Source organism: Gossypium raimondii, chromosome 12 (genome assembly GCF_025698545.1).
Source record: "Gossypium raimondii isolate GPD5lz chromosome 12, ASM2569854v1, whole genome shotgun sequence".
Lineage (NCBI taxonomy): Eukaryota > Viridiplantae > Streptophyta > Magnoliopsida > Malvales > Malvaceae > Gossypium > Gossypium raimondii.
This window is the reverse complement of record NC_068576.1, coordinates 56,752,976-56,775,080: the sequence shown is the minus strand read 5'-3', so window position 1 is coordinate 56,775,080 and position 22,105 is coordinate 56,752,976. Positions and strand designations below refer to the sequence as shown.

The following is a 22,105-nucleotide window of genomic DNA, read 5'->3' as shown; positions in this document are numbered from 1 at the left end:
TGTAAGTTGGTTTTAGAGGTGTCCATAAATTGAGTAGAAGATTTATCAAAAAAATTATATTACTGTTTAAAAATAGAATAATAAAAATATATATTTTGTAATTAAATTTAAATGAAAATTATTTTAAAATTTATTTAAATTTGAGTTAATTTGAATGGACTGAAAGCTAAATCTTTATCCAAATCTAATTCAACTTAGGCTAAATCAATTAGTTGGGTTGGATCATCTATTTATTGGACAAATCTAGTTGGCTTGTAGCTTTTTTGAAAAAAATATTTTCTTTCTTTTTTGGTACCGTAAAGAAATTTTTCTAAAAAATAATTTTCGCCCACAGATGAAGGACCAAACTGAAAAATCATTCAAATAACCGCGGCGACAAATAAAAAACCCATAGAATAGGAGCGGGTAATAGGCTCAAATCTAACGACTTATTGAGGACTTTAGTGAAAGAGTTGCTCATCGAAAATCCCCAAATTTTTAAAAAACAAAAAGAAAGAAAAAGAAAACAGCTATATTTTAGTCGCTACCTTCTCTCCTCCCTCAAAAACACCGAATTTACGTTCCGAGACCCTCCACGGGTTGCCCTAGCCAGGTTAAAAAATTGAAATTATGTATTTATTTTATCTGCAATTATTTTTATCAGCTCTTTATTTTTCTTCAAGACCTTTTTTTTTTGAAAAAAAAATTGTTTTAGAAAACGAGCTGTATACATATAGATTTATACAGGTCAGTTTTTTTTTTTTAAATTTAATCTCGCTTGGAGCTACCCTTCTAACTGCAATATAGCTTTAGAAATCCGATTCTACGTTTTGTTTATTTTTAATTTTATTCTTATGAATTACTATATGGGTTTTACTTTTTTTTTGAATATTTTGGTGGATTTTCCTTTTCTTTTTGAAAATTTATTTATAGCTGACTTTAAAAAAAAACTCTGTTTCTATGCTCAACTTGCAGAGTGAAAAAAAAAGTTAAATTTGACTTAAATATCTTTCTTCTTTTATGTTTCATTTCTTTGTTTTGTTTGACGTTTAGTGTGTGTATAACTGTATATAGCTCATGACTAAAAATGGTTTGCTCAGATTTTATCAGTTTTGCACCTATTTTAATTGATATCTGTAGGTAGATGGTGATGTGCAGTATCAGCTTACTTATGCCCAGTGTTTTTAATTATTTGAAACAATGTAAAATCCTGACTTATTGTTTCCCTTTTCTTTGCTTGATATCTTTGAAAATTGTGTTTTCATTTCCTTTTTTCTACTGTTTATTTTGCCAAATATGAAAAGTTTTTATCTTGTTATTTTCCCCCTTTCAAATTTCATTTTATACTTGGTACTAATTGAATTTGTTGGGTTTTATTTTTTCCTTTTAAATAGATTTCATTGGCAGATGATTCGGGTTTAAATAAAGGTATGATTCTGGCAGAAATCTCCATTGAACTCTGAAAACAATATGGTTTCTGAAACAGTTCAAGGGAGTTGTGTGACAAATGGGGGGACTAAGAGCAATGAAAGCTTTAAAAGGAAACATTTAGGATCTGATGAGCATGCATCAGCTTCTCGTCATGATAGCTCCGATGCCAAAGGGGACATAGGAACATCTGAGCGAGATATTGCTGCCAATATAAACGAAGACACACAGGCTGACGATGCATCTGTAAGCAGCACACTTTAAGGAGTTCCTTTAATTTCAATGAATATAGTTGCTATGGATGTTGGTTCTTATTTATGCTGCTTCTAATGTGTTAAATTTGTTTTGAGGTTTGTATGCAGAAAAAGGTGAGGCTGCCAAAAGAATTGACTTTTCAGGATATGTACAACAATCAAGATGCATTTGATGATGATGATGAGGATGACAGTGATTGGGAGCCTGTACAAAAGCACATAGAGATTTTGAAGTGGTTTTGTACCAACTGCACGATGGTCAACCTTGATGATGTTTTCCTCTGTGATGTACACTTTTTCATTCTTTTTCTTGATACTATTCCATGCCCTTCTTTTGGTATGCTTTGTTCGAAATCTTCTATCTTGATTTCTGGAATCTATGCAGATTTGTGGGGAACATAAAGAATCTGGCATCCTAAGGCATGGATTTTATGCGTCTCCTTTCTCACCTGAGGTAGAACTTGTTCAGGTTGAATCAGAAGCCACAGGAAGAGAGAAAGGTAACCACATTGTTTCCCTTCTTTTTCTTCTGTCCAAGAGGCTATAGGACTGCCCTACATTTTGATGGTTTCTTTTCTTTTCCGGTCTTAATTTTTTTTTGTAATCTACTAACAAAATTTGTCTTCCGCACTTGATATACAACCAAACCAGTACCTTTAGTATAGTTCTTGAATCTATTGTCATTTTGGTGGTTGTTGGCTTTGTGTTTTCACGATGGTCTTTCTGGTACATTGAAATGCATCAATGGCCAATCGGTTATAATCATATGCGACAGCATTGAAAAGGTTGTGGAGGTTGTGCTATAATAACATACGATATCTTATGCCATAAACATATTTAAATATTTTTGTTACACGGTGAACTTATTTATTATTATTTTAAAGTGCCCTATATTTAATTATCTTGCTTTTCTATGCTGTTCAAGTTCTTATTATGCACTTTATATATGGTCAAAATTATGGTTATCAAGTTTAAAAACAGGATGGGGTTTTTTTTTTTTTTTGCTTTTAAAAAATAAAAAAGTGGATTTAAGATTTCAATTAAGTTCTGGAGAATTGGAATGATTCCTAAAATTTACTTTCTATTTAGCCATATTTAGATGATGTAACAATTTAGAGTTTCATTTCAACCTTAATTATATGTTGGCATCTAAATCACTCTTTTGAATGAGGTTGATAGAATTTTTTTAATTTGTTATTTGCTTATTTATTAATGTATTTAAGTGTTTTCTTTCAATGTGAAGGTGCTTTTGCCATTACTATGTATTATTGCTAACTTGCCTCTTGTTATCACACTTTGAACCAGTAGAAATATTCTAATTTACTCTAATTTAGTTTTTTTATGTTGACTTTTACTTCTATATTCTGTTTTTGGCCTGAATCCTGAATTACATTTGCCTCGTTAGTAAACAACCCTAGCAAGAAAACCTTGGTCTGGTAAAAAATTTTGCTTGTAGATACACCATATCAACTGAGAGATCCTAGTCTTGGGAATTTCTTTCTCTCTATTGAATTATTCCACTCTTCTCTGAAACTTTAAAATACTTCCGTTGGTAGGATCAGGAAAGCTATTATAGGCATGGGATTTTTGTGATCCTAATCTGTTTACGCTTCTTGATGCAGAAATTTGGTCCGAGGCTTCAGCTTCAAACTGTTCTACGGCAGTTGGTTTTGATGAAAGAATGTTGCTGCACTCAGAGGTATGCCACTGTATTCTATATGCTTCCCTGGAATCTTCCACTTGAATGACATTTTATGGTGGTTTGACACCATTTCATGATAAGATTGATGTATTGAATTTGAATATATGAGTATGAATTGTGGTGGAAGTTTTATAAGTTAATGGAATCTGTCTCTTTGTTTGCTTGCAAAGTTTTTTTGTTGCACTGCTTCTATTTTGCTCTTCAAAGTTTTGATGAGGAGTTGATACTTTTTTTTTTTTTGGGGGAGGTTCCTTTTGATGGTTGTATTTGATCAAGTATCATGCAATTATCTTAGAAATTATAACCTCAAATCATGAAAAAAGATTCACTTTATCGTCGGAACTAAAATAATTAATTATCTGCAAAAACAACTGTATGATGAATCTGTGGTTGCTTCTTTGTTGTTACTTATGTGGGACTTGTGTCTTAACTCTTTTTGCTCTCTTGTATCTGGTGCTTGCTTGGTGGCGTAGGTTGAAATAAAATCACATCCACATCCAGAAAGACCAGATCGTCTTCGAGCTATTGCTGCTAGCCTTTCTGCTGCTGGTATTTAGGGGTAAAAGTACTATGGAGGGCCTTGTACTAGGAGTTAGATTGCATTTTGCCCCCTCTGTTTAAAAAACGGGCAAATTAGTCCCTATACGTTAGATCAAAGAGCAAATGAGTCCTGTTAAAAATTTCATCAATTTCTACTATTAAAAACTGGTCCCAGTACATCAGAATGAGGTACACATGGCACGCCTATCTAATTATTCTGTTAGCCATGTTAGCTTTTAACAGTAGAAATGGATGAAACTTTTAATAGAAAGGACTAGTTTGCTCTTTAATCTAATATACAGTGATTAATTTGCTTATTTTTTGAGTAAAGGGAGCAAAAAGCAATCTGGCTCCTAGTACAGAGACCTTCATGGTACTTTTACCGGTATTTTGGTCTTATGCTTCTTTCTTAAATTAATATGCAGGCTTTTGATTTGTCTGTAACAATTAAATGGCAATTTTTGACATATACAGGTATATTCCCTGGAAAGTGCTGCTTAATTCCTGCTAGAGAAATCACTCTGGAGGAGCTTCAAATGGTGAGGACCATTCTTTATCTTGGAGATATGGCTCCATCTAGTCTATCATTTTAATTTTGTTGATGTGATTAGCTATTTTGTTTGATTTGCTTCTTCCGATTGTCTGTTTATATATTTACTGAAAGGACCGTCTTTGAAGCCTTTTTGTTTTTATTTTTGGAATCTTTAGGTCCATTCCTCGGAGCATATTGAAGTTGTTGAACTTACCCGCCAAATGTTTTCTAGGTTATATCATTTGTCTTTTCCTACTCCAAATGTATCCATGCATAGAAATTGTGAAGTGCTTATATTATCTTTGTAGAAAAAGAACACTTTTGTTCTTTCTTCAATTATCTTCCATTTACGGGTGGCTTGAAAGCACTTCCCTGAGAAGGGGTGTGGGAGTGATAGCAGAGGCGGACGGTCATTAAGACCCAAATTTTTTGTAAATTTTAATTATACCCAAAAGATTTTAATTAGGCCTCCCAAAATTTTTGAAATTTCTCATTAAACCTTTGAAAAATTTTAAAAATTTCAATTAGACTCTTCAAAAGCTTTTGTAAAATTTTATTAAACCTCCAAAATTTTTGAAAATTCTCTTTAAAACCCTCAAAATATTTTAAAATTTTAGTTCGAATCCCCCAAAATTTAATGCCAAGATCCGCCACTGAAGTGATAGGGTATCAATGTATGTGTTGTGTGTCAAAATCTATTAGGCTCTATGTCAATTTCTCGAGTGATGCTAAAATGAAACACAATCTGACTTGATGGGTTGTTTTTTACTGGCAGTTATTTTACTCCTGACACGTATGCTAATGAGCATTCAGCACATGCTGCCAGACTTGCTGCTGGTTTATGTGCAGATCTTGCTTCAGCAATATTTTCTGGACGCGTAAGAAATGGGTTTGCTCTGGTGTGTATGAGTTCTACTAGTATTCTGTTTAATATGTTTAAAGTTTATGACCAACCTATACTATGCTCTAGATGCAATGACTGCTTATCTCTCATAATCTGCATTTCACCTCTGATACAGGTTCGACCACCTGGCCATCATGCTGGTGTCACACAAGCAATGGGGTTCTGCCTCCACAACAATGCAGCAGTTGCTGCATTAGCAGCACAGGCTGCAGGGGCGAAGAAGGTGCTCATTGTTGATTGGGTAAGTTACTTTAACTTCTTGAAGTTATGGCAAAACGAAGGCGTAGGGGCATCAAAATTTTGAGTTAATGGCTCTCCATTCACTATTTCAGGATGTTCATCATGGAAATGGTACACAAGAGATATTTGACCAAAATAAATCGGTGAGCTTTCTTAACCGTAAAGTTATACTTGCAACGTATCGATCAACTTTTTAATGCTATTCATTTCTGGTAACTTTGTTGCTGGGTAATTGGTTTGGCTATGTTGCTTTTGACCTGAGTTTATGGTAAGAACTAAAAAACACATATGAGGCTGCACTAACCAACCAAATCCTTGCTTTTCTTCTTTTGCTGGTTTTGGTTTATTATGTTCTTTTCTTCTTTTTTTTTTTGGGGGGTGTACTCAAGGTCGAAGCCAAGAAATTATTTCTTTTGGGGTGGGGCGAAAATGAATAAATTTTTGGGGGGCAAAGTACAATTTACCATTTTACTAACTTGTGATTTCCTAAAAACTAAGGGACTATATAAGCAATTTTTCTTTTTTTTTGGGGGGGGGGGGGGAACCATTGCTGTCCCCCTCTGCCCTTGAGTGTCCTGGAGGCCTATGTCCTGACCAATATCTTGTACCTCTTTGTAGGTATTGTACATATCCTTACATAGACATGAAGGAGGGAAGTTCTACCCTGGTACTGGTTCAGCTTTTGAGGTACTTGACTATTTATTTATACAAGTTTTGCATTGCTACATATTGATTGGGAATTTAGCATCTCACCTTGAAATAGACCAGAGAAGAAAGGGAGATATAGACGGTAATAAAGATGGGTTTATATCGTAATATCAACTGCATATTATCCCTTAGGACTCTTAGGGGCTGGTTGATGTGACTTTTAGCATTAATATTTGTAATATTAAACTAAATAATTCTGTAATTTCAATTCCACCAGTTATCTCATTAATATGTGGGAATACCGGAGTTAGTCCAAATTGAATGTTGGTTCTGTAGTTTTCTTATCTGCATCAGGTCCTTAGGACACAAAGGGATTGATGTTTGGTACTGTAATTGTGAATTGGATCTAAAGTTAGATCTTGAATTGAGCATTTAGCCATTCATTTTTGTATCTTTGGTAATTGATGCACCATATGTTTCTTTTTTTCAATTTGATTTTGTAGGTTGGTACCAAGGGTGCAGAAGGATATTGCGTGAATATTCCATGGAGTCGTGGTGGAGTTGGAGATAATGATTACATTTTTGCATTTCAACACGTTGTGCTTCCAATAGGTTGTTATTCCTTATTCAGAGATATCTTTGCATTTCAACTGTAGTTTGCAAGATGAATATGGGATATGATGCATTTCATCAATCTTTGCCATACAAAATAGTGAAACAGTTTATGCTTCAGTAGGAAAACCATAGAGGCCTTTGTACTAGGAGTCAGATTGTATTTTGTCTCCTCTACTCAAAAAATGGGGAAATTAGTTATTTTATGTTATATTAAAGAGCAAATTGATCGTTTTGTTAAAAATTCCATCAATTTCTTCGGTTAGAAACTGATCCTTGTATGCCAGCATGAGGCTCGTATGGCACGCCACGTGTCACAGTATAAATGGATGAATTTTTTAATAGAAAAGATCAATTTGCTCTTTGGTCTAATGTACAATGACTAATTAGCTCATTTTTTTGAGTAGAGGGGACAAAATGCAATCTAACCCCTAGTACATGAATCTCCATGGTACTTTTACCTTTATGCTTCAAGGCTAGTTAGTGGTTGCCTGTGACTTATACTAAATTCCTTGAACCTCTAAAACTGCCAGAACCCTCAAAAACCCCAACTTGAAACCAACTGAACACACGAAATCTTAAATAAAACATGAAAATGACTTGAATTTAAATTCGAAATGGTCCGAACCCAAAACAGCTTGAATCTAGCATGACCAAACCAAGCCTACCCCATTCAAATTTTCATTTTCAAAAAAATATACGTGTATGCATATATATCTATCATTTTCAGTCATCTATTTCAAAGTACATTGTTTAGATCAAGATGGAATTTCTAGGTGTGGAATTCCCAAGCCTTATTAGTTAAGAATTAGATCAATTATATGCTTTGTGAATTTGAGAACAATGCATTGTATTGGGAAAGAATCCTTCAAATCTATAATTGTTAAGATGAATAGGATTATTAACTTTGTGAACTGTAAAGGATTTCTACAAGCTGCTTAATAATAGCTTCTCGATGTACTTTTTTTAAGAGAGAATAGAGGACTCTACCTCTACGGCATATTTCTTATTGCTTGAAAATCAGCCAAAGTGGCTGAATTTGTGTTTTTATTCCCTTTTGTTAACTATGATTAGTATCCTATTTCTAGATCGGTATATTTTGTTCTTGGCCACCAGTTCGAAATCAAATGACCTGCATTAGTTGATATCTGATTTTTTTGCTTTAATCCGATTATTGGTTTTTCATACCCCTAATTGCAGCTTCCAAGTTTGCTCCCGACTTTACTATAATATCAGCTGGATTTGATGCTGCTCGTGGTGATCCTTTAGGATGCTGTGATGTAAGTTTGTTTCCGTTATTTTGTTCTGATATAATCAAGAGAACTTTATTGCCAGAAAAAAAATCGAGAACCTTATTATATATATATCAAGAGAACTTTTTAGAAAAGTAGGTTATTATTACCTCAAATCTTTGGCGGTATACTTCAATTAAAATGATTGATTGGCTGCATTCAGAGGACATATCTCTTCGTGCAAATGCATCTTGATTTTGTTATTTCCTAATTATTATAAACTTATCAAATGGAGTAAGAATTTTAATTTTGTAAAATGGGTTTGTTTTTTGTGCTCCTTGCGATGCATAATGATGGTCACCTTTTTTTCCCATTACAGGTGACTCCTGCTGGTTATACACAGATGACACACATGTTGAGTACCCTCTCGGGTGGAAAGTTGCTAGTTGTACTTGAGGGCGGGTTTGTGGTTTATTCTCTGCTGTTTGGTACAGTCCAGATTATCATTTAATTTGGCTTTTCATCGACTTTTTCATTTTGGCAGCTACAACCTCCGTTCGATATCATCTTCTGCTACTGCAGTGATTAAGGTATAAATAGACACAAAAGGAGCAGACATTAACTTATGGTGCTCAATTATTTTTGAGGATGAACTAGTTCAAAATTTTAACTGTAAAAGTACTATGGAGACCTTTGTACTGGAGTTGAATTGCATTTTGCCCCCTCTACTAAAAAACTGCCAAATTAGTCCTTGTATGTTAGATCAAAGAGCAAACAAGTTCATAGCACACCATGTGCAATTGTCCGATTATTCTGTTAGCCATGCTAGTTTTTAACGGTAGAATTTGATGAAATTTTTAACAAAAAGAATTAATTTGCTTTTTAATTTAACATGCATGGACTAATTTGCTTATTTTTTGAATAAATGGGGCAAAATTCAATATACTCCTGGGTCTCCATGGTACTTTTACGAAATTTTAACTTATGGTGCACAGTTCATTTTGGCCCTACCCGTCATTGCAAGCTAAAACATAAGTCGTATAATGCAATATGTCCTTACATGGCCTCTTTTTTCTTTCTAATGGAAAAAAAAAAGGTACTTTTGGGTGAAAGTTGCGAGTGTGAACCAGAGAACGTCGTTCCTTCTAAAGCCGGCCTGCTTACGGTGTTGGAAGTACTGAAGATTCAGATGAAGTACTGGCCAAATCTAAGTTCAAGCTTCGAAAAACTGCAGTTGCAACGGGCAATGTATTCTGTGGAGAAGAAACGTAAGGAACTGTTCTTGAAGCCGTCCTTATGATTAGAACTAAAGGCGTGCATGGAAGAGGGCTTCTTTCGTGTTTGTTCCCATTGTCTCGGGTTCAAACTTATCACATAGTGCGAGGATGGTTTCCTATTATTTTCCATTAATTACTTGTTTATTTATTGCAGAAAAACAAGTTAAACGGAGACGGGTGTTCGAGCCACCGTTATGGTGGAGGTGGGGCAGAAAACAACTATTGTTTCATATCCTTACAGGACATTTTCATCTAAAATGAAAGCAGTGCTCAAAATTTTGAGACTTTATCCTCATTCCATCCCTTTTTGTCGTGTAACTGTGCATTATAGACAAGTTATATCACGGACAGGAAATCTAGATAAATATTTTCGGATTTAGGGTTTAGTGTTGAAAGACTTTACGGACTTTATGGAAGTGTTTTAGTGGACTTTATGGAACAACATATGCAACATATGTTATCCTAAGGCTAAAGCTTTTGAGTTGCTATATCCAAATTAAATGTCGTAAATGAACATTTACCCTTTTTTTTCCTACTATATTCATGAAGCTTGATTTTCAAAGTATGTACAAAATATTATGTAGTATAGGAGGATGTGAGTTTAAATGTTTTAAAGTGTATTATCCTCTTATTTAAGGGTTGGGGAGGGGCTATAGGCAGTTTTAAGCATTGTATCAAAAAGAGTAGATATAAAAAGAATCTATAATGAGATTAGTGTTAAAAAAATGTGCCTTAAGCAGTTCAATGATTGGATTTGACATTGATTTTAATTAATCGATGATTATTAGTTAAATTTTGACTACTAGTTTTGCATTTAAGGAACGAAAAGATCATTGTAATCAGGGATGATGAATTAGATGAAAAAAATGGAAAGAATATAAGAATATTTATTGTATAGATTTTATTTAGAGGTGTTTAAAGGTTAGGTTTGAATTAAGTTTATGTATGATATTAATGTTTTTTTGTTGAGATAAAGTAATATTTAGTTTTAAAATTTGGTACATAAAATTTCTTGGTCAATGTTAGTTTTGGAATTTAGCAGCTTTTTCCAATTTGGTTTGAATTTGGATTATATTAAGATAAGATGATGTTGTACTTTGAGATTGTCACATCACTCGAAAATTAAAGAATTATATAATTTGTAAATTTTTGTATTTATTAAATTATAAATCTTTTTTTTTTCAATTTTCAGGTGATGCTCAAAATCAAATTAAAAGAATTACGACTGAATGTTATTTTATTCCTATTCTTTTAAAACAAAATGAAGCTCTAATATTAATGTCATGTACCTTTGGTGGTGGTGGAAGGATTAAAGGTTGGCTCAGATTTGCTTTGTTTCAAAATGAGAAGTCCATTCCACATATTTGAATGTCATTTTCTTTTTGCTGACTATTTCTTAGTTTATTGGTAAGGTTGAAAATCCCAGACTTCCATAGTTGAAGTCATACTTTATATAAATGTTATTTGTACGTTTTCCATTAAAATATTCCCATTTTGAATATATTTTATTTTTTACTTTTATATTAAATTGATTTTAATTCAAGTATGTATAATTTATACTCATAATTTTACTTATAAACTCTTTAAAATTTTATCTTTTTACTCCTTCGTGATGTATGAAATGGTTTTTGTCCATTGGATTTATTCAATTTATATTATTATAAAGTGTCAAGTTGAATTAAGAAAATCTTAAAAATCATATTTCTAAAATAACAAATATAAAATTGTTTTGTTCTTTTAAATATTTTATATAAAATTTTAAATAAATCAATTTAAACCATTACTTAAAATAAATCTTTATGCAGGAAAAAAAGTTCTTTTCTTTTAGAAACTTACTATTTATTTATGGGTGAATATTTGATACAGGAAAAATGATTGTATGAAACATATATATTTTTCTTTCTAATAATTTAATACCACAATCATCCTGAATTTCAGGATTTTTATTTGGATTTGATTTTTTAGGATAAAAATATTGAAATTCAGGATGAAAATGCTAATGAGACATTAAACTATTGGAAAAAGATACAAATGACGTAACGTTACTATTTCATACAATCATTTCCTTGATACACTGGCTATACTTTTTTATTCCACAAACATCATTAAAAATTGACATGTCTCTTCTTTTTTAAAATATTTTACTAAACATTTATAAGACAATTGTCAACCCCTAACTTTGATTGTGAAGTCTAAAAATTTAACGATTGTGTACCAAATATTTTCATTATTTAAATTATTACATAAAATAAACCTCTATAACAAAAAAAAGAACTCTTTTCTTTTGAAACTTACCATTTATTTATGGACGAGTATTTAGCATATAGACTGTAATTATTTTTGTTCTACAAGTATTTTTAAAAATTGACATGTATATTTTTTAATACTTTGTTATATCCTTATAAAACATTTGTCAACCCTCTAATCCTACTTATGGAACTTAAAAACTCCATTGATATACCAATTTCTTTTTATTTTATTTTATTTATATGCATATTTTACATATATTATTTTATAAATATAATCTTCCAATATATTTTTTCACCCATACACGTGTCATTTGTACCTATTGTTCAAATGGATGTGAAATATATTTGTATAGACAAATTTTATTGCCAACTTTAAGGACATCATATATGTATGTCCAATACAAAACAAACTTTAAGGACATTATGTATGTCCATTAGAAAAGAAACATGTAGGATAACGATGCCTCTTATCTTGTCTCATGGAAATTAAATGTGCGAAAGGCGTGTGCAAATGTTAATTTTAAAAGAAAATAAATTTTAATTTTAATATTATACATAAATTTTGATTTCATGTAACATTAATTTTAATTTTTATAATTTTATATTTGATATTTTAGTCTGATTCGGATTTTGCAAATCATTATAAATATAAATTATTAATTCTGTATAATTATCAAGTATAATTCCATTGTAAGCTTACATATTATGTATATAAATGATTATATTTATCTAATATAAATATAAATTGACGTATTCATTTAAGTGTATATAATTGAATCAAAATAAATATTTAAATTTAAATAAAACTTTATATGTATAATTGTACAAAACCAAATATTATATATTGAATTGCTTATCAGATCAAAGTTTATATATAGTTTCAAAATTTATCACTAAAAGAAAATAAGTAGAAGGGTAAAGAGAGGCAATATGTGGACTATTCATAATTGAGAGGGACTAAATCTACTATTGTTTCATTTAACCAAAAGGACTAAAGCATTTTCGTGTAAATATAATTATAACATATTAAAATTTTAAACATCATACAACTACATATTATGTTTATATAATAAATTATCTCTTGATTTTAAAATTAAACAAATTTACCCTTTTAAATAAGAGAGTATTTTAATTATTTTCAATTTCAAAACTAAACAATTAATCCACATGTCAAATTCTAAGTGGTACATATAAATTAAAATTTAAACCTAATTTTGAGCAAATAAAAATAAAATAAAACTTTCAGTTGCATGTAGATTTATATCCTTTTGTTCACTAGAAATGTTGCCTGCAAGGTCATGGCAAAGAGAGAGACAAAGACCTTGATCATCTTGAAATAGAAAATTAATACTTTAATCTCTACATGATCGTAAATTTGCATTCCTCCTGAAAAATATAAATTATAATATAATCTTTTTTAAAATTATATTTTAAGTCTTATAAAAAATTATAATTTAATTTAATCGATTACTCACCCGTTACTTTATAAAACATGTTTAAACAAATTAATTATGTGACCTATTCCTAAACCCAAGTCTAAAGCCCAGAATTATATAATTGAGTCTAAAAAGTAACAATGGACACGAGGACTACATGATGAGCAAATTAAGCGACCTATATCCAGTTTCTTTAGGGTAAAATTAATTATGCACTTGCAAAATCATGAGCTGAAAGTAATTATGTGACCTACTCAAAATTATATAATTGAGTCTAAAAAGTAATAGCGGACACAAGGACTACATGATGAACAAAGTAAGTGACCTATATTCAGCTTCTTTATGGTAAAATTAATTATAGCTTCAAGTAATTATGTGACCTATTCCTAAACCCAATTCTAAAGCCCAAAATTGTATAATTGAGTCTAAAAAGTAATATGTATACAAGGATTACATGATCAACAAATTAAGCTTCTTTACGGTAAAAGTGTAATGAAAAACTTTATATTAAGAGTCAGATTTTTACTTGAAAAGTGAGTAAATTAATCATATCCATAACCGTTGCTAGTCAACATCAACCATATCCTACAACTAAAATTTTAATAATGTCATTACGAGTGTGTAATAACCGTCTTTATATAACAAGCAATATATTAATGGTGATTGGTGATGCAATCACTTTTAATAGTTATCGTAAATATGATTTATAAATTTACTTCACATCATAAATTTACCTATTAATATACAAATTGTAATAGATATAAGTATTATCATAATTTTATGATAACTGAAATTAAAAAATATTAAAGAAACTAAAGTTATAAAACCAAATGATATAATAAATATAATTTAGTGAAATGTACTTTTAAGTAATCTTACATTTAATCAATTAAACACTAAATTTTATTTTTATAATTATAAATTATATAATAAAGATAAGATTATGATTTTCTGTTTCTAATTTGATGTTTAGCCTATCACTTTCAATGATAAGATTGAAAAGGATTAGCCACCAACATTTGATTTATGATAAAAAAAGCAGCTACATACAGCACACTTTAAGACCTTATCGTCCATGAGACATTGCAAGAATATCTTTAGAAATGCCATAAAGCATGTCCAATTTGATTGATTGGTTCAAAGAATATAATATTAGCTTTTGTAATAAAATTATAAAAATTAAAAATATGGAATATGTTGTGATTAGAAAATAATAATTTAGTGTTTAGTTAGCGAAATGTAAAATTATTTAAAAGTATATTTCACTAAATTAATTTTACTATATAATTTGTTCTATAATTTTAGTTTCTTTAATATTTTTAGTCGCAACTATCATAAAATTATGATAATACTTAGTAATAGATAAATATTAGATAAATATATGATGTTGAAATAAATTTATAATAATTATTAAAAGTGATCGCATCACCGATCACTATTTATTGTCAATTATTGCCAATATTTTACTTGTTATAGAATGTTAGTTGTTATACACTCATAAAAAGATGTTATTATAGAGTAATTGTTGTAAACCTATTATAAAGTACATTTCACTAATTTGTCCTTATCATATAATTTATTTTTATAACTTTAATTTCTTTAATATTTTCTAATCTCAATTATCATATAATTACAATAATACTTATATTTATTACAATTGATATATTAATAGGTAAATATATGATGTTGAAATAATTTATAAATCATATTTATAATAATTATTAAAAGTGATTGCATCACCAATCACTATTAATACACAATCAACTCTCTCTATAACAACTCATTTGTTTGTCAACATATTGCTTGTTGTAGAATGACAATTGCAGGTCGTGTAACAGCTCGATTTTGGGTCTAGTCGGAATAGTGGTTTCAGGACCACAAATCCGACGAGAAAAAATGTAATGGCCTGAATTTTCAGGGGTGTCGGAACAGTTATTTGAGATCTCTAAATTCGACAACTGAGTAGAAAATATTATTAATTTAGTGAGTATAAGTTAAATGTGAAGTTAATAAAATTTTTGAAATAGTGAATAGTGCACTAGAAATAAATATTAAAATAATTAGAATAAAAAATGAGGTATCGAGACCTCGAAGATTTTAAACCGAGCCATAAATATTTTTATAAATATTTATGGATTGTTAAAAAGTTAGTATTAAAGTTTTGTTAAGAAATTTTAAAGTTCCGATAATTAATTGAACAAAAAGGACTAAATTGTAACAAATGCAAAATTATGGGAAATGATTAAATAGCTTAAATGATAAAAGGAAGAGGGCTTAAAAGGCAAATAGACCCAATATATATTTGGGCTGGACGACAACAGCATGAAATCAGCAAGAAAGTAAGGAGAATTAAGGGCAAAATTGAAATATTGCAAAATTACTTAATAAAGCTAGGATCAAATTATCTAGATTTCTCTTTATTTTTCTACATTCTCATCAGCTAAAACACCATAGAAGGGTTTCCTTAAGCTGGTTTTTCATATTTTTACTGCAAGTAAGTTCAATTCTTGATTATTTCTTGAAATTTTTGTGTTTTTGTGACTTTTACAACTAGACCCACTTGTTGAACTCATTAGTTTTTGATTCTATGAAAGAAGTTGAAAGTTGCTATGAATATGTGCTGGAATTATATGATGATTTAGCATGGAATTAGAGCTTTAAATTGTTTATATACTGATTTTATTGAAAGAATTAAATAGAAAGTGAATGTTTGGGACCTAATAGTAAAAGAGTTTGAAGTTAGGGTTTTATGAGAAAATTCTGAATTTCAATAGTTATGAATAACTTATAATGTCCAGGTAAAGTACTAATTGAGAAAAATTAGCTTAATTGAGGGGTAATTGAGCAAGGACTGAATTGTATGAACTGTGAAATTTGGGGCAAAATGGAAATCAACATTTTACACTAAAACAGTTTTGGACAGCAGCAGTAGTTTAGAGAATCGAATTAGAGAATGAATAAAATATGAAATTAAAACTTATTGAGTTTAGTTTCTCATAGAAGTAACGGTGTAAGTAATGGAATTGTAAATTATGAGATATAATAAATTTTGTGAGACAAGGTCAGAGTGATTTCACAGGTTCCCCTGTTCTGACTTTAGAAAGTCATCAAAAATTGAAGAAAAATAATTAGGGGCTTAAATTTATATGTTTAGAATTCTCAGTGAATCTATTTTCAATAGAAACAAACGGAAATAATATCCGAATTCTGTACAATGAGATAATTAATTTTTAGTGAAGAGAGGTCAGAACTATCAAGCAGTGAAACAAGGGAGACTTTAAAGAATAAACTGTACTTATTGGCTAAGCCAAAAATTCTAAAACTTTTATGGTAAAAAATATATATGAGTCTAGTTTGTGGAAAAATTAACGGATCCTAATTTGGAGTTTCGTAACTCAAGATATAAATAATTTAGTGACTCTGACTCGGATAGACAGTTTTGAATTTACTTATAAGTAAATAGTAAAATTATAGTTAATGTTATTTAAGCGTGTTATATACATTAAGGATGTGGAATGGAGAGGAGGAGGAGGAAAATTGGAAAATATATGAATGACTTGTGTATAAATCGGTCATATATTCGATCACAATCCATAAATGTTGAATTAGAAATGATGTAATGTTTTATTTGAAATAGTTACTATGAGATTGATGATGATCTGATTTTAGCTAAATTAAAAGCTAAAGCGATATTTTCATTATGAAATTAAGAATTTTATAAATGTGTTAATGAATGGCATAATCGATAAACGTTGAGTTAAATGGTAAATACGTATTAGTATTGAACTTAATGATATTGAATTGTATGAGAAGTAAATGGAAATTTATATTGCTAGTGATATGATTTGAATTAAAAGAATTATTGTGATATTGAAATGTATATTAGATTGAGAAATTGATTTGAATTGTGAACATGAGAAATTATGAATTGAATGAAATGGAAATGAAACATTGAATTGTTAAGACTTGTGAATTGCATGAATATAAATCGGGTCTCGTAGGCCCTATTTATTATGAATATAATATTTAGAGGATATATTGTGAAGAATTATAAAAGCATATTCAAAATTTGAAAGTTTTAATTTAGATGAAATTTTATAATACGGTTAAATACGTTTACAAGTGTATGTGTTATGGTAATGCCTCACACCCTATTCCGGCGACGGATATGGGTAAGGGGTGTTACAGGTCGGGCCTTGGGGTCGTCTGGAGGTGCGGCCCAAAAAAATTTTAGCTTTTAAGGGCCCAATTTTTTTTACCAACTTTTAAAGGAACTAAAATTTTTTTCTCCAACTTTTAAGAAACCTAAAACCCCATTTTATTATTTTGCATGGGGCCCAAAAATGTCAAGAACGGCCTGAATAATTATTATACACTTATAACAACATGCTATTATAGAGTAATTGTTATAAACCTATTATAATATTCATATAATGAATTTTCATCAAATAAAAAAAGGTCAAAATTGTGTTAAAAAAAGAGTGAGAATCAACTCAACAAAGTTAAAAGATGTATATCAGGTGCACGCATGATTACTTTTATGCATATTTTATTTTAAATTCTTTCACATGATTAATTATGAAGTTCATAAAATTAAAAGGTTTAATTACTTAGTATGAATTATCTACTTTTCAAAAAATTAATACGAGTTTTCAAATTAAAATAATTAATTTATCATGAATTATTAAATTCAATTCATTATTTTATAAATTTATGATGTTCCAAATTTATAATAAAATATTTAATTAAAGAAATTAATAATTTGTTGAATTAATAACTTCAGTTCAGTTCCACCCATGGAAGATTATATTAATAAAATATAATGAAAATATTTTTCACGTTAAATTTAAACCTTTTATTAAAATAATATTTCAATTAAAATTATGTTTATTTAATAAGGCGACTCCTGAGATTGCAAGGGTCGCCTTATCCTATTATAATGATTAAGAGTGGAAGGTCCCTTCCATGTTTTTTTAACCAAGTTTTTTCTCAAATAAAATTTAAGTCTAATTAAAAATAAAAATACTTCTTTTCTCGATAGAAAGTAATAAATGTCATACTTTAAAATTATAATTATTCTAAAAGTTTATTTAATTACATATTAATTATAATTTATAAATTATATTCACTTTTTATATTTAATTATATTTAATCACTTTTATGAATTATTATAACTATAATTTATAAATTTATTTCAACTTTATATTTTATTAATATAATTATAATAAAAAATTATAATTTAATGAAAATTGAAACTAAAAAATATTAAATGAACTAATTTTGTTTTTTTAAAATCCTATAAGGAGAGAAATTTAATAAAATGTACCTTTAGATAATCCTATATTAATTGCAAAATTTTACATTCTAATTAAATGAACTAAACAAAGTAATATAATATACATAAAATTCTACCTAAAATCTTATATTTTCCTAACCTTATCCATCGACGAGTAGAACTTTTTGAAAAGAAAAACATTATTTGAATTTTTATCCATAAACTCGCGATGTTTAAAACTGTTTCATAAAAAAAATGAATTGCTAAAGAGAAGAGAAAGAAAAGCTTTTAATTAACGTAGATGGTGCGAACGGAAAATGTATACAACATCGATTTTAACAACTCAAAGACTTAAATAAAATATTCGAATAATTTAAATATAATTTTATAACTTTTTAAAATTGAAGAACTAAAACATATAATTTAATGTAATTTACTCAAAAATTCACTGTTAAATTTGAAAAAAAAAATTATTGCCGCGACAATAATGCAAATTAAGCTTTAAACATCGAACACTTGTCACCAACGAAAGGGGGGGCAGCTGCAACTTCAATCAATGCGTAAGTAATTATTTGAAGTCGATGGAAAGTCTTAAGTCTCTATCGCTTTTGGTTAGCTAACTAGCACCAAAAGAACCCAAAATTCAAAAAGGAGGCTTTTATCTACTGGTCAAGAACCTGACTATCAAACCATATCTTAAACGAAATCTACCCGTTCTTCCCACATAATAATGTAGGTAATTATTTGACTTTGGATGAAAAAATTTAAATGATATGTTAAATTTAATACATTAACATAATAATTCATCTGTATTTCACTGTTGATATAGATTATTTTTAAACATTCTTTTATGAGCTTTGAAATTTGTTGAATTTTTAAATATTTTATTTATTTTGTAAAATTTTATTAATTAATGTAGTTAAAATTTGAATAATTTAATTAACTTTTCATCTTAAAAAACCAGTTTGACTAAATTTTTATTAAGCAGGCAAACACCAATTTGACAAAAAATATGAATAATAAAACTAAATTTATCATTATGCCTATTATATATATAATTATTATTTTTGTTTTTAAAATGTGTAATATGTAAAAGTTTGGTCTATTTATAAAATTAAATTTGCACCAAAAAAGTAAAACATAAATATGTACTTGGGTTCTAATTATTATGAGAAAAAGGAAATAAGTTTTAATAATCGTTTAAATATCCACATATCTGATGCACACATTAAGCATGAATTGTACTTTAATTTGAGATTCATCAAACTTCTAAATTAGAGAAAAACAATTTTAATAATATTTTTTCCATCCACATAACTTGAACCTGAGCTCAACACACATTAAACTTCATTTTAATTAACCAACAAACATAAGTAGAGACACTATACCAAAACAGGCTTTTAGCGGCGCTTTTTTAGGCCTTTAGCGGCTAAGCTCCGCTAAAAGTAAAACGCCGCCAAAAACGCCGCTAATGACAGCGTCGCTAACTTTAGCGGCGCTTTTCCCACAAACGCCGCTAAAGACTAAGACCTTTAGCGGCGCTTTTTCCACAAACGCCACTAAAGACCAAGACATTTAGCCGCGCTTTTCTCACAAACGCCGCTAAAGACCAAGACCTTTAGCGGCGCCTTTTCCACAAACGCCGCTAAAGACCATGACCTTTAGCGGCGCTTTTTACCACAAACGCCGCTATAGACCATAATCTTTAGCGGCGCTTTTACCAATAACGCCGTTAAAGACCATGACCTTTAGTGACGCTTTTTCCACAAACGCCGCTAAAGACCATACCTTTAGCGGCGCTTTTCCCACAAACGCCGCTAAAGACCATGACTTTTAGTGGCGTTTTTTTTTTTAATGCCACTGATTTTGGCAGATTTGTAAAAGAAAATTTTCTATATTTTCAGCCTTCTTGTAAAAACAAATAAGAAGAAACCAAATCTAAACCAACCGAAAGCAATAAATTTATATAATATTTAAAGTTAAACGAATAATATATAATAAATATCAATAAATAAAATAAAATTCATATTATTCTTCCAAAAATGTTAAAAGTTAAAATGATAATTAAAAGTCAAAATGATAAAAATATTTACACGATAGTCTAAGACGGCGGCTGTTGCGACTGCTGAAACATCTTCATCATATTTTGAAGCTGCTGCTGGACTTCATCGTAATCGTACTTTCTACGCTGCTCTGCTTCTCTCGCTGCCGCATCTGCTTTAAGCTGCAGCTGGAGTTCTTCATAATTTCGTTGAACCTCAACTTCTCTCGATGCTGCCTCCGCTTTAAGTTGTGTAATTTGCTCAACTGTTGTCGCTTGCATTTGAGCCATCTGGTCTCTTAACCTCTGAACTTCAGCTTGAGCCTGACTCCCCGAAGGCATGTATTGTTGCGAGCTGGATCCAAAATATTGGGATGGGTTAACAAAAGATCCTTGAAATCGAACCCGACCATACCTTTCAGGACCCAAAACTTCAGTGATAATCCGGTTATCAATGTCGTCAATATGAACAGAACTATCACTGGAAAGCATCGCTTCGTACTCCGCCTTTTTATCCTTTAGTTTTTCCTAATAAATAAATCACATAGTTAGGAACGCAATATATATTAAAAAAACAAATGCAACATAAGTTAACAATATTTGCATTACAAGAAATGAAATAAACCATTAGAAAATAAACACTATAAATAATTAAAACAAGTCAAATTGTATTAAGCAAACGTACCATAATTTCTACAGCTTCAGGACTCATAGGGTTTCCACCTTTCTTCCTATGTGTAATGTCAAAAAGTTGAAGGCGTCCAACTTTTTGACCGGACGACAGTTCCTACAATACAGTAGTAAAAATGTTATTTGATAGAAAGTAATAAATATCTGACAGTATTAAAAAATTCAAAATACCTCGGCTTGAGCTATACAAGCAAAACTTTTAGACCCAGCTATGTGAGTGAATTTTTGTTTCTGCCTACTACTTTTTCCAACTCGTGCACGATCCTACGTTATGAAATTATTAGTACGTTAATTAAAAAATACTATAAACCAAAATAATTACAAGATTTTTGTAGTAACACATACCTCTCTTTTCTTCGAAGTCCAAAATCTAACGACCTCTTCCCACTGGTACCTCAGCATTCCCGGCGAGACATTTTGTAATTTATCGTCGAGTGTTGTTTTTGTCTTAAAATAGTCTTTCTTTAAAGTGCTATTATGGTCTCTCCATCTTTTTTCCAATGCCTTCTTTACATAAGCATCGGAGACCTCTAGAGCAAATCTCGCATACAAAAAACACAAGTTAAGAAAGTAAATATAAATGAAACTTAAACCTAAGTATTATAAATGAGCTTGGTTCTTGTTACTCTCGGGCATTTTATGTTATCGAGAGCTTAATGTTATCGAGAGCTTGGTTCTTGTTACTCTCGGGCATTTTATGCCATGACTCGTAGTTAATTGGCAACATATTTGCATTCCGTACTAGAATGCCCAAGTATCCTGCTAAAAGGCGAGCTTTTGATCCAACAGGCTGACTAGAGGTGCTCATGGGCCGGGCCGGTAAAAAAATTTCGGCCCGGCCCAAAATATAGGCCTAAGATTTTGCCTAGGCCCGGCCCGGGAAAAAAATCATAAGCACGGGCCCGGCCCGGCCCGGCCCATTTTTATTTTAAAAATTTTTAAAAATTAAAAAAAGTATTTTAAAAATATTTTAAAAATATTTTAAAATTAAAAAAAATTTTAAAAAAGTATTTTAAAAATATTTTAATATTTTTAAAATTAAAAAAAATTAAAAAAGTATTAAAAA

The 22,105-nt window shown here is 30.0% G+C and overlaps 2 protein-coding genes across 4 annotated transcripts; one reads left to right on the top strand and one right to left on the bottom strand.

Moving 5' to 3' along the window:
* Positions 1–425: 425 nt before the first annotated feature.
* LOC105765623 (histone deacetylase 15) lies at positions 426–9,886 on the top strand. Of its 3 annotated transcripts, none has more exons than XM_012584817.2 (18): positions 426–592; positions 1,374–1,653; positions 1,770–1,949; positions 2,047–2,161; positions 3,284–3,360; positions 3,837–3,912; positions 4,378–4,442; positions 4,612–4,667; positions 5,211–5,334; positions 5,455–5,580; positions 5,672–5,722; positions 6,198–6,266; positions 6,731–6,839; positions 8,040–8,119; positions 8,451–8,533; positions 8,616–8,661; positions 9,168–9,339; positions 9,503–9,886. In XM_012584817.2, the coding sequence occupies exons 2-18, from the start codon at positions 1,450–1,452 to the stop codon at positions 9,607–9,609; spliced, it is 1,740 nt and encodes a 579-aa protein (XP_012440271.1). In that variant the 5' UTR covers positions 426–592; positions 1,374–1,449; the 3' UTR covers positions 9,610–9,886. The 3 variants fall into 3 exon arrangements, with proteins under 3 accessions (XP_012440271.1, XP_052481368.1, XP_052481369.1); XM_052625408.1 differs by having other exon boundaries at positions 1,758–1,949; XM_052625409.1 differs by having other exon boundaries at positions 444–592; positions 1,466–1,653; positions 1,758–1,949.
* A 9,622-nt stretch (positions 9,887–19,508) lies between these two features.
* LOC128035537 (uncharacterized) lies at positions 19,509–21,998 on the bottom strand. The gene is made up of 5 exons (XM_052625322.1): positions 21,385–21,998; positions 21,211–21,303; positions 21,035–21,136; positions 20,423–20,877; positions 19,509–19,524 (listed from the first exon to the last, which is right to left on the bottom strand). The coding sequence occupies exons 1-5, from the start codon at positions 21,439–21,441 to the stop codon at positions 19,509–19,511; spliced, it is 723 nt and encodes a 240-aa protein (XP_052481282.1). The 5' UTR covers positions 21,442–21,998.
* Between the last annotated feature and the right edge of the window lie 107 nt (positions 21,999–22,105).

Excerpts from the sequence above, each read along its gene's own strand:
- LOC105765623 (XM_052625408.1), top strand. The coding sequence starts at position 1,450 with ATGGTTTCTGAAACAGTTCAAGGGAGTTGTGTGACAAATGGGGGGACT. Across the intron at positions 5,335-5,454 it reads TAAGAAATGGGTTTGCTCTG|GTTCGACCACCTGGCCATCA; the intron begins GTGTGTATGAGT and ends CCTCTGATACAG. Across the intron at positions 5,723-6,197 it reads TATTTGACCAAAATAAATCG|GTATTGTACATATCCTTACA; the intron begins GTGAGCTTTCTT and ends ACCTCTTTGTAG.
- LOC128035537 (XM_052625322.1), bottom strand. The coding sequence starts at position 21,441 with ATGCTGAGGTACCAGTGGGAAGAGGTCGTTAGATTTTGGACTTCGAAG. Across the intron at positions 21,137-21,210 it reads CTTGTATAGCTCAAGCCGAG|GAACTGTCGTCCGGTCAAAA; the intron begins GTATTTTGAATT and ends ACTGTATTGTAG. Across the intron at positions 20,878-21,034 it reads CTGAAGCTGTAGAAATTATG|GAAAAACTAAAGGATAAAAA; the intron begins GTACGTTTGCTT and ends TTTATTTATTAG.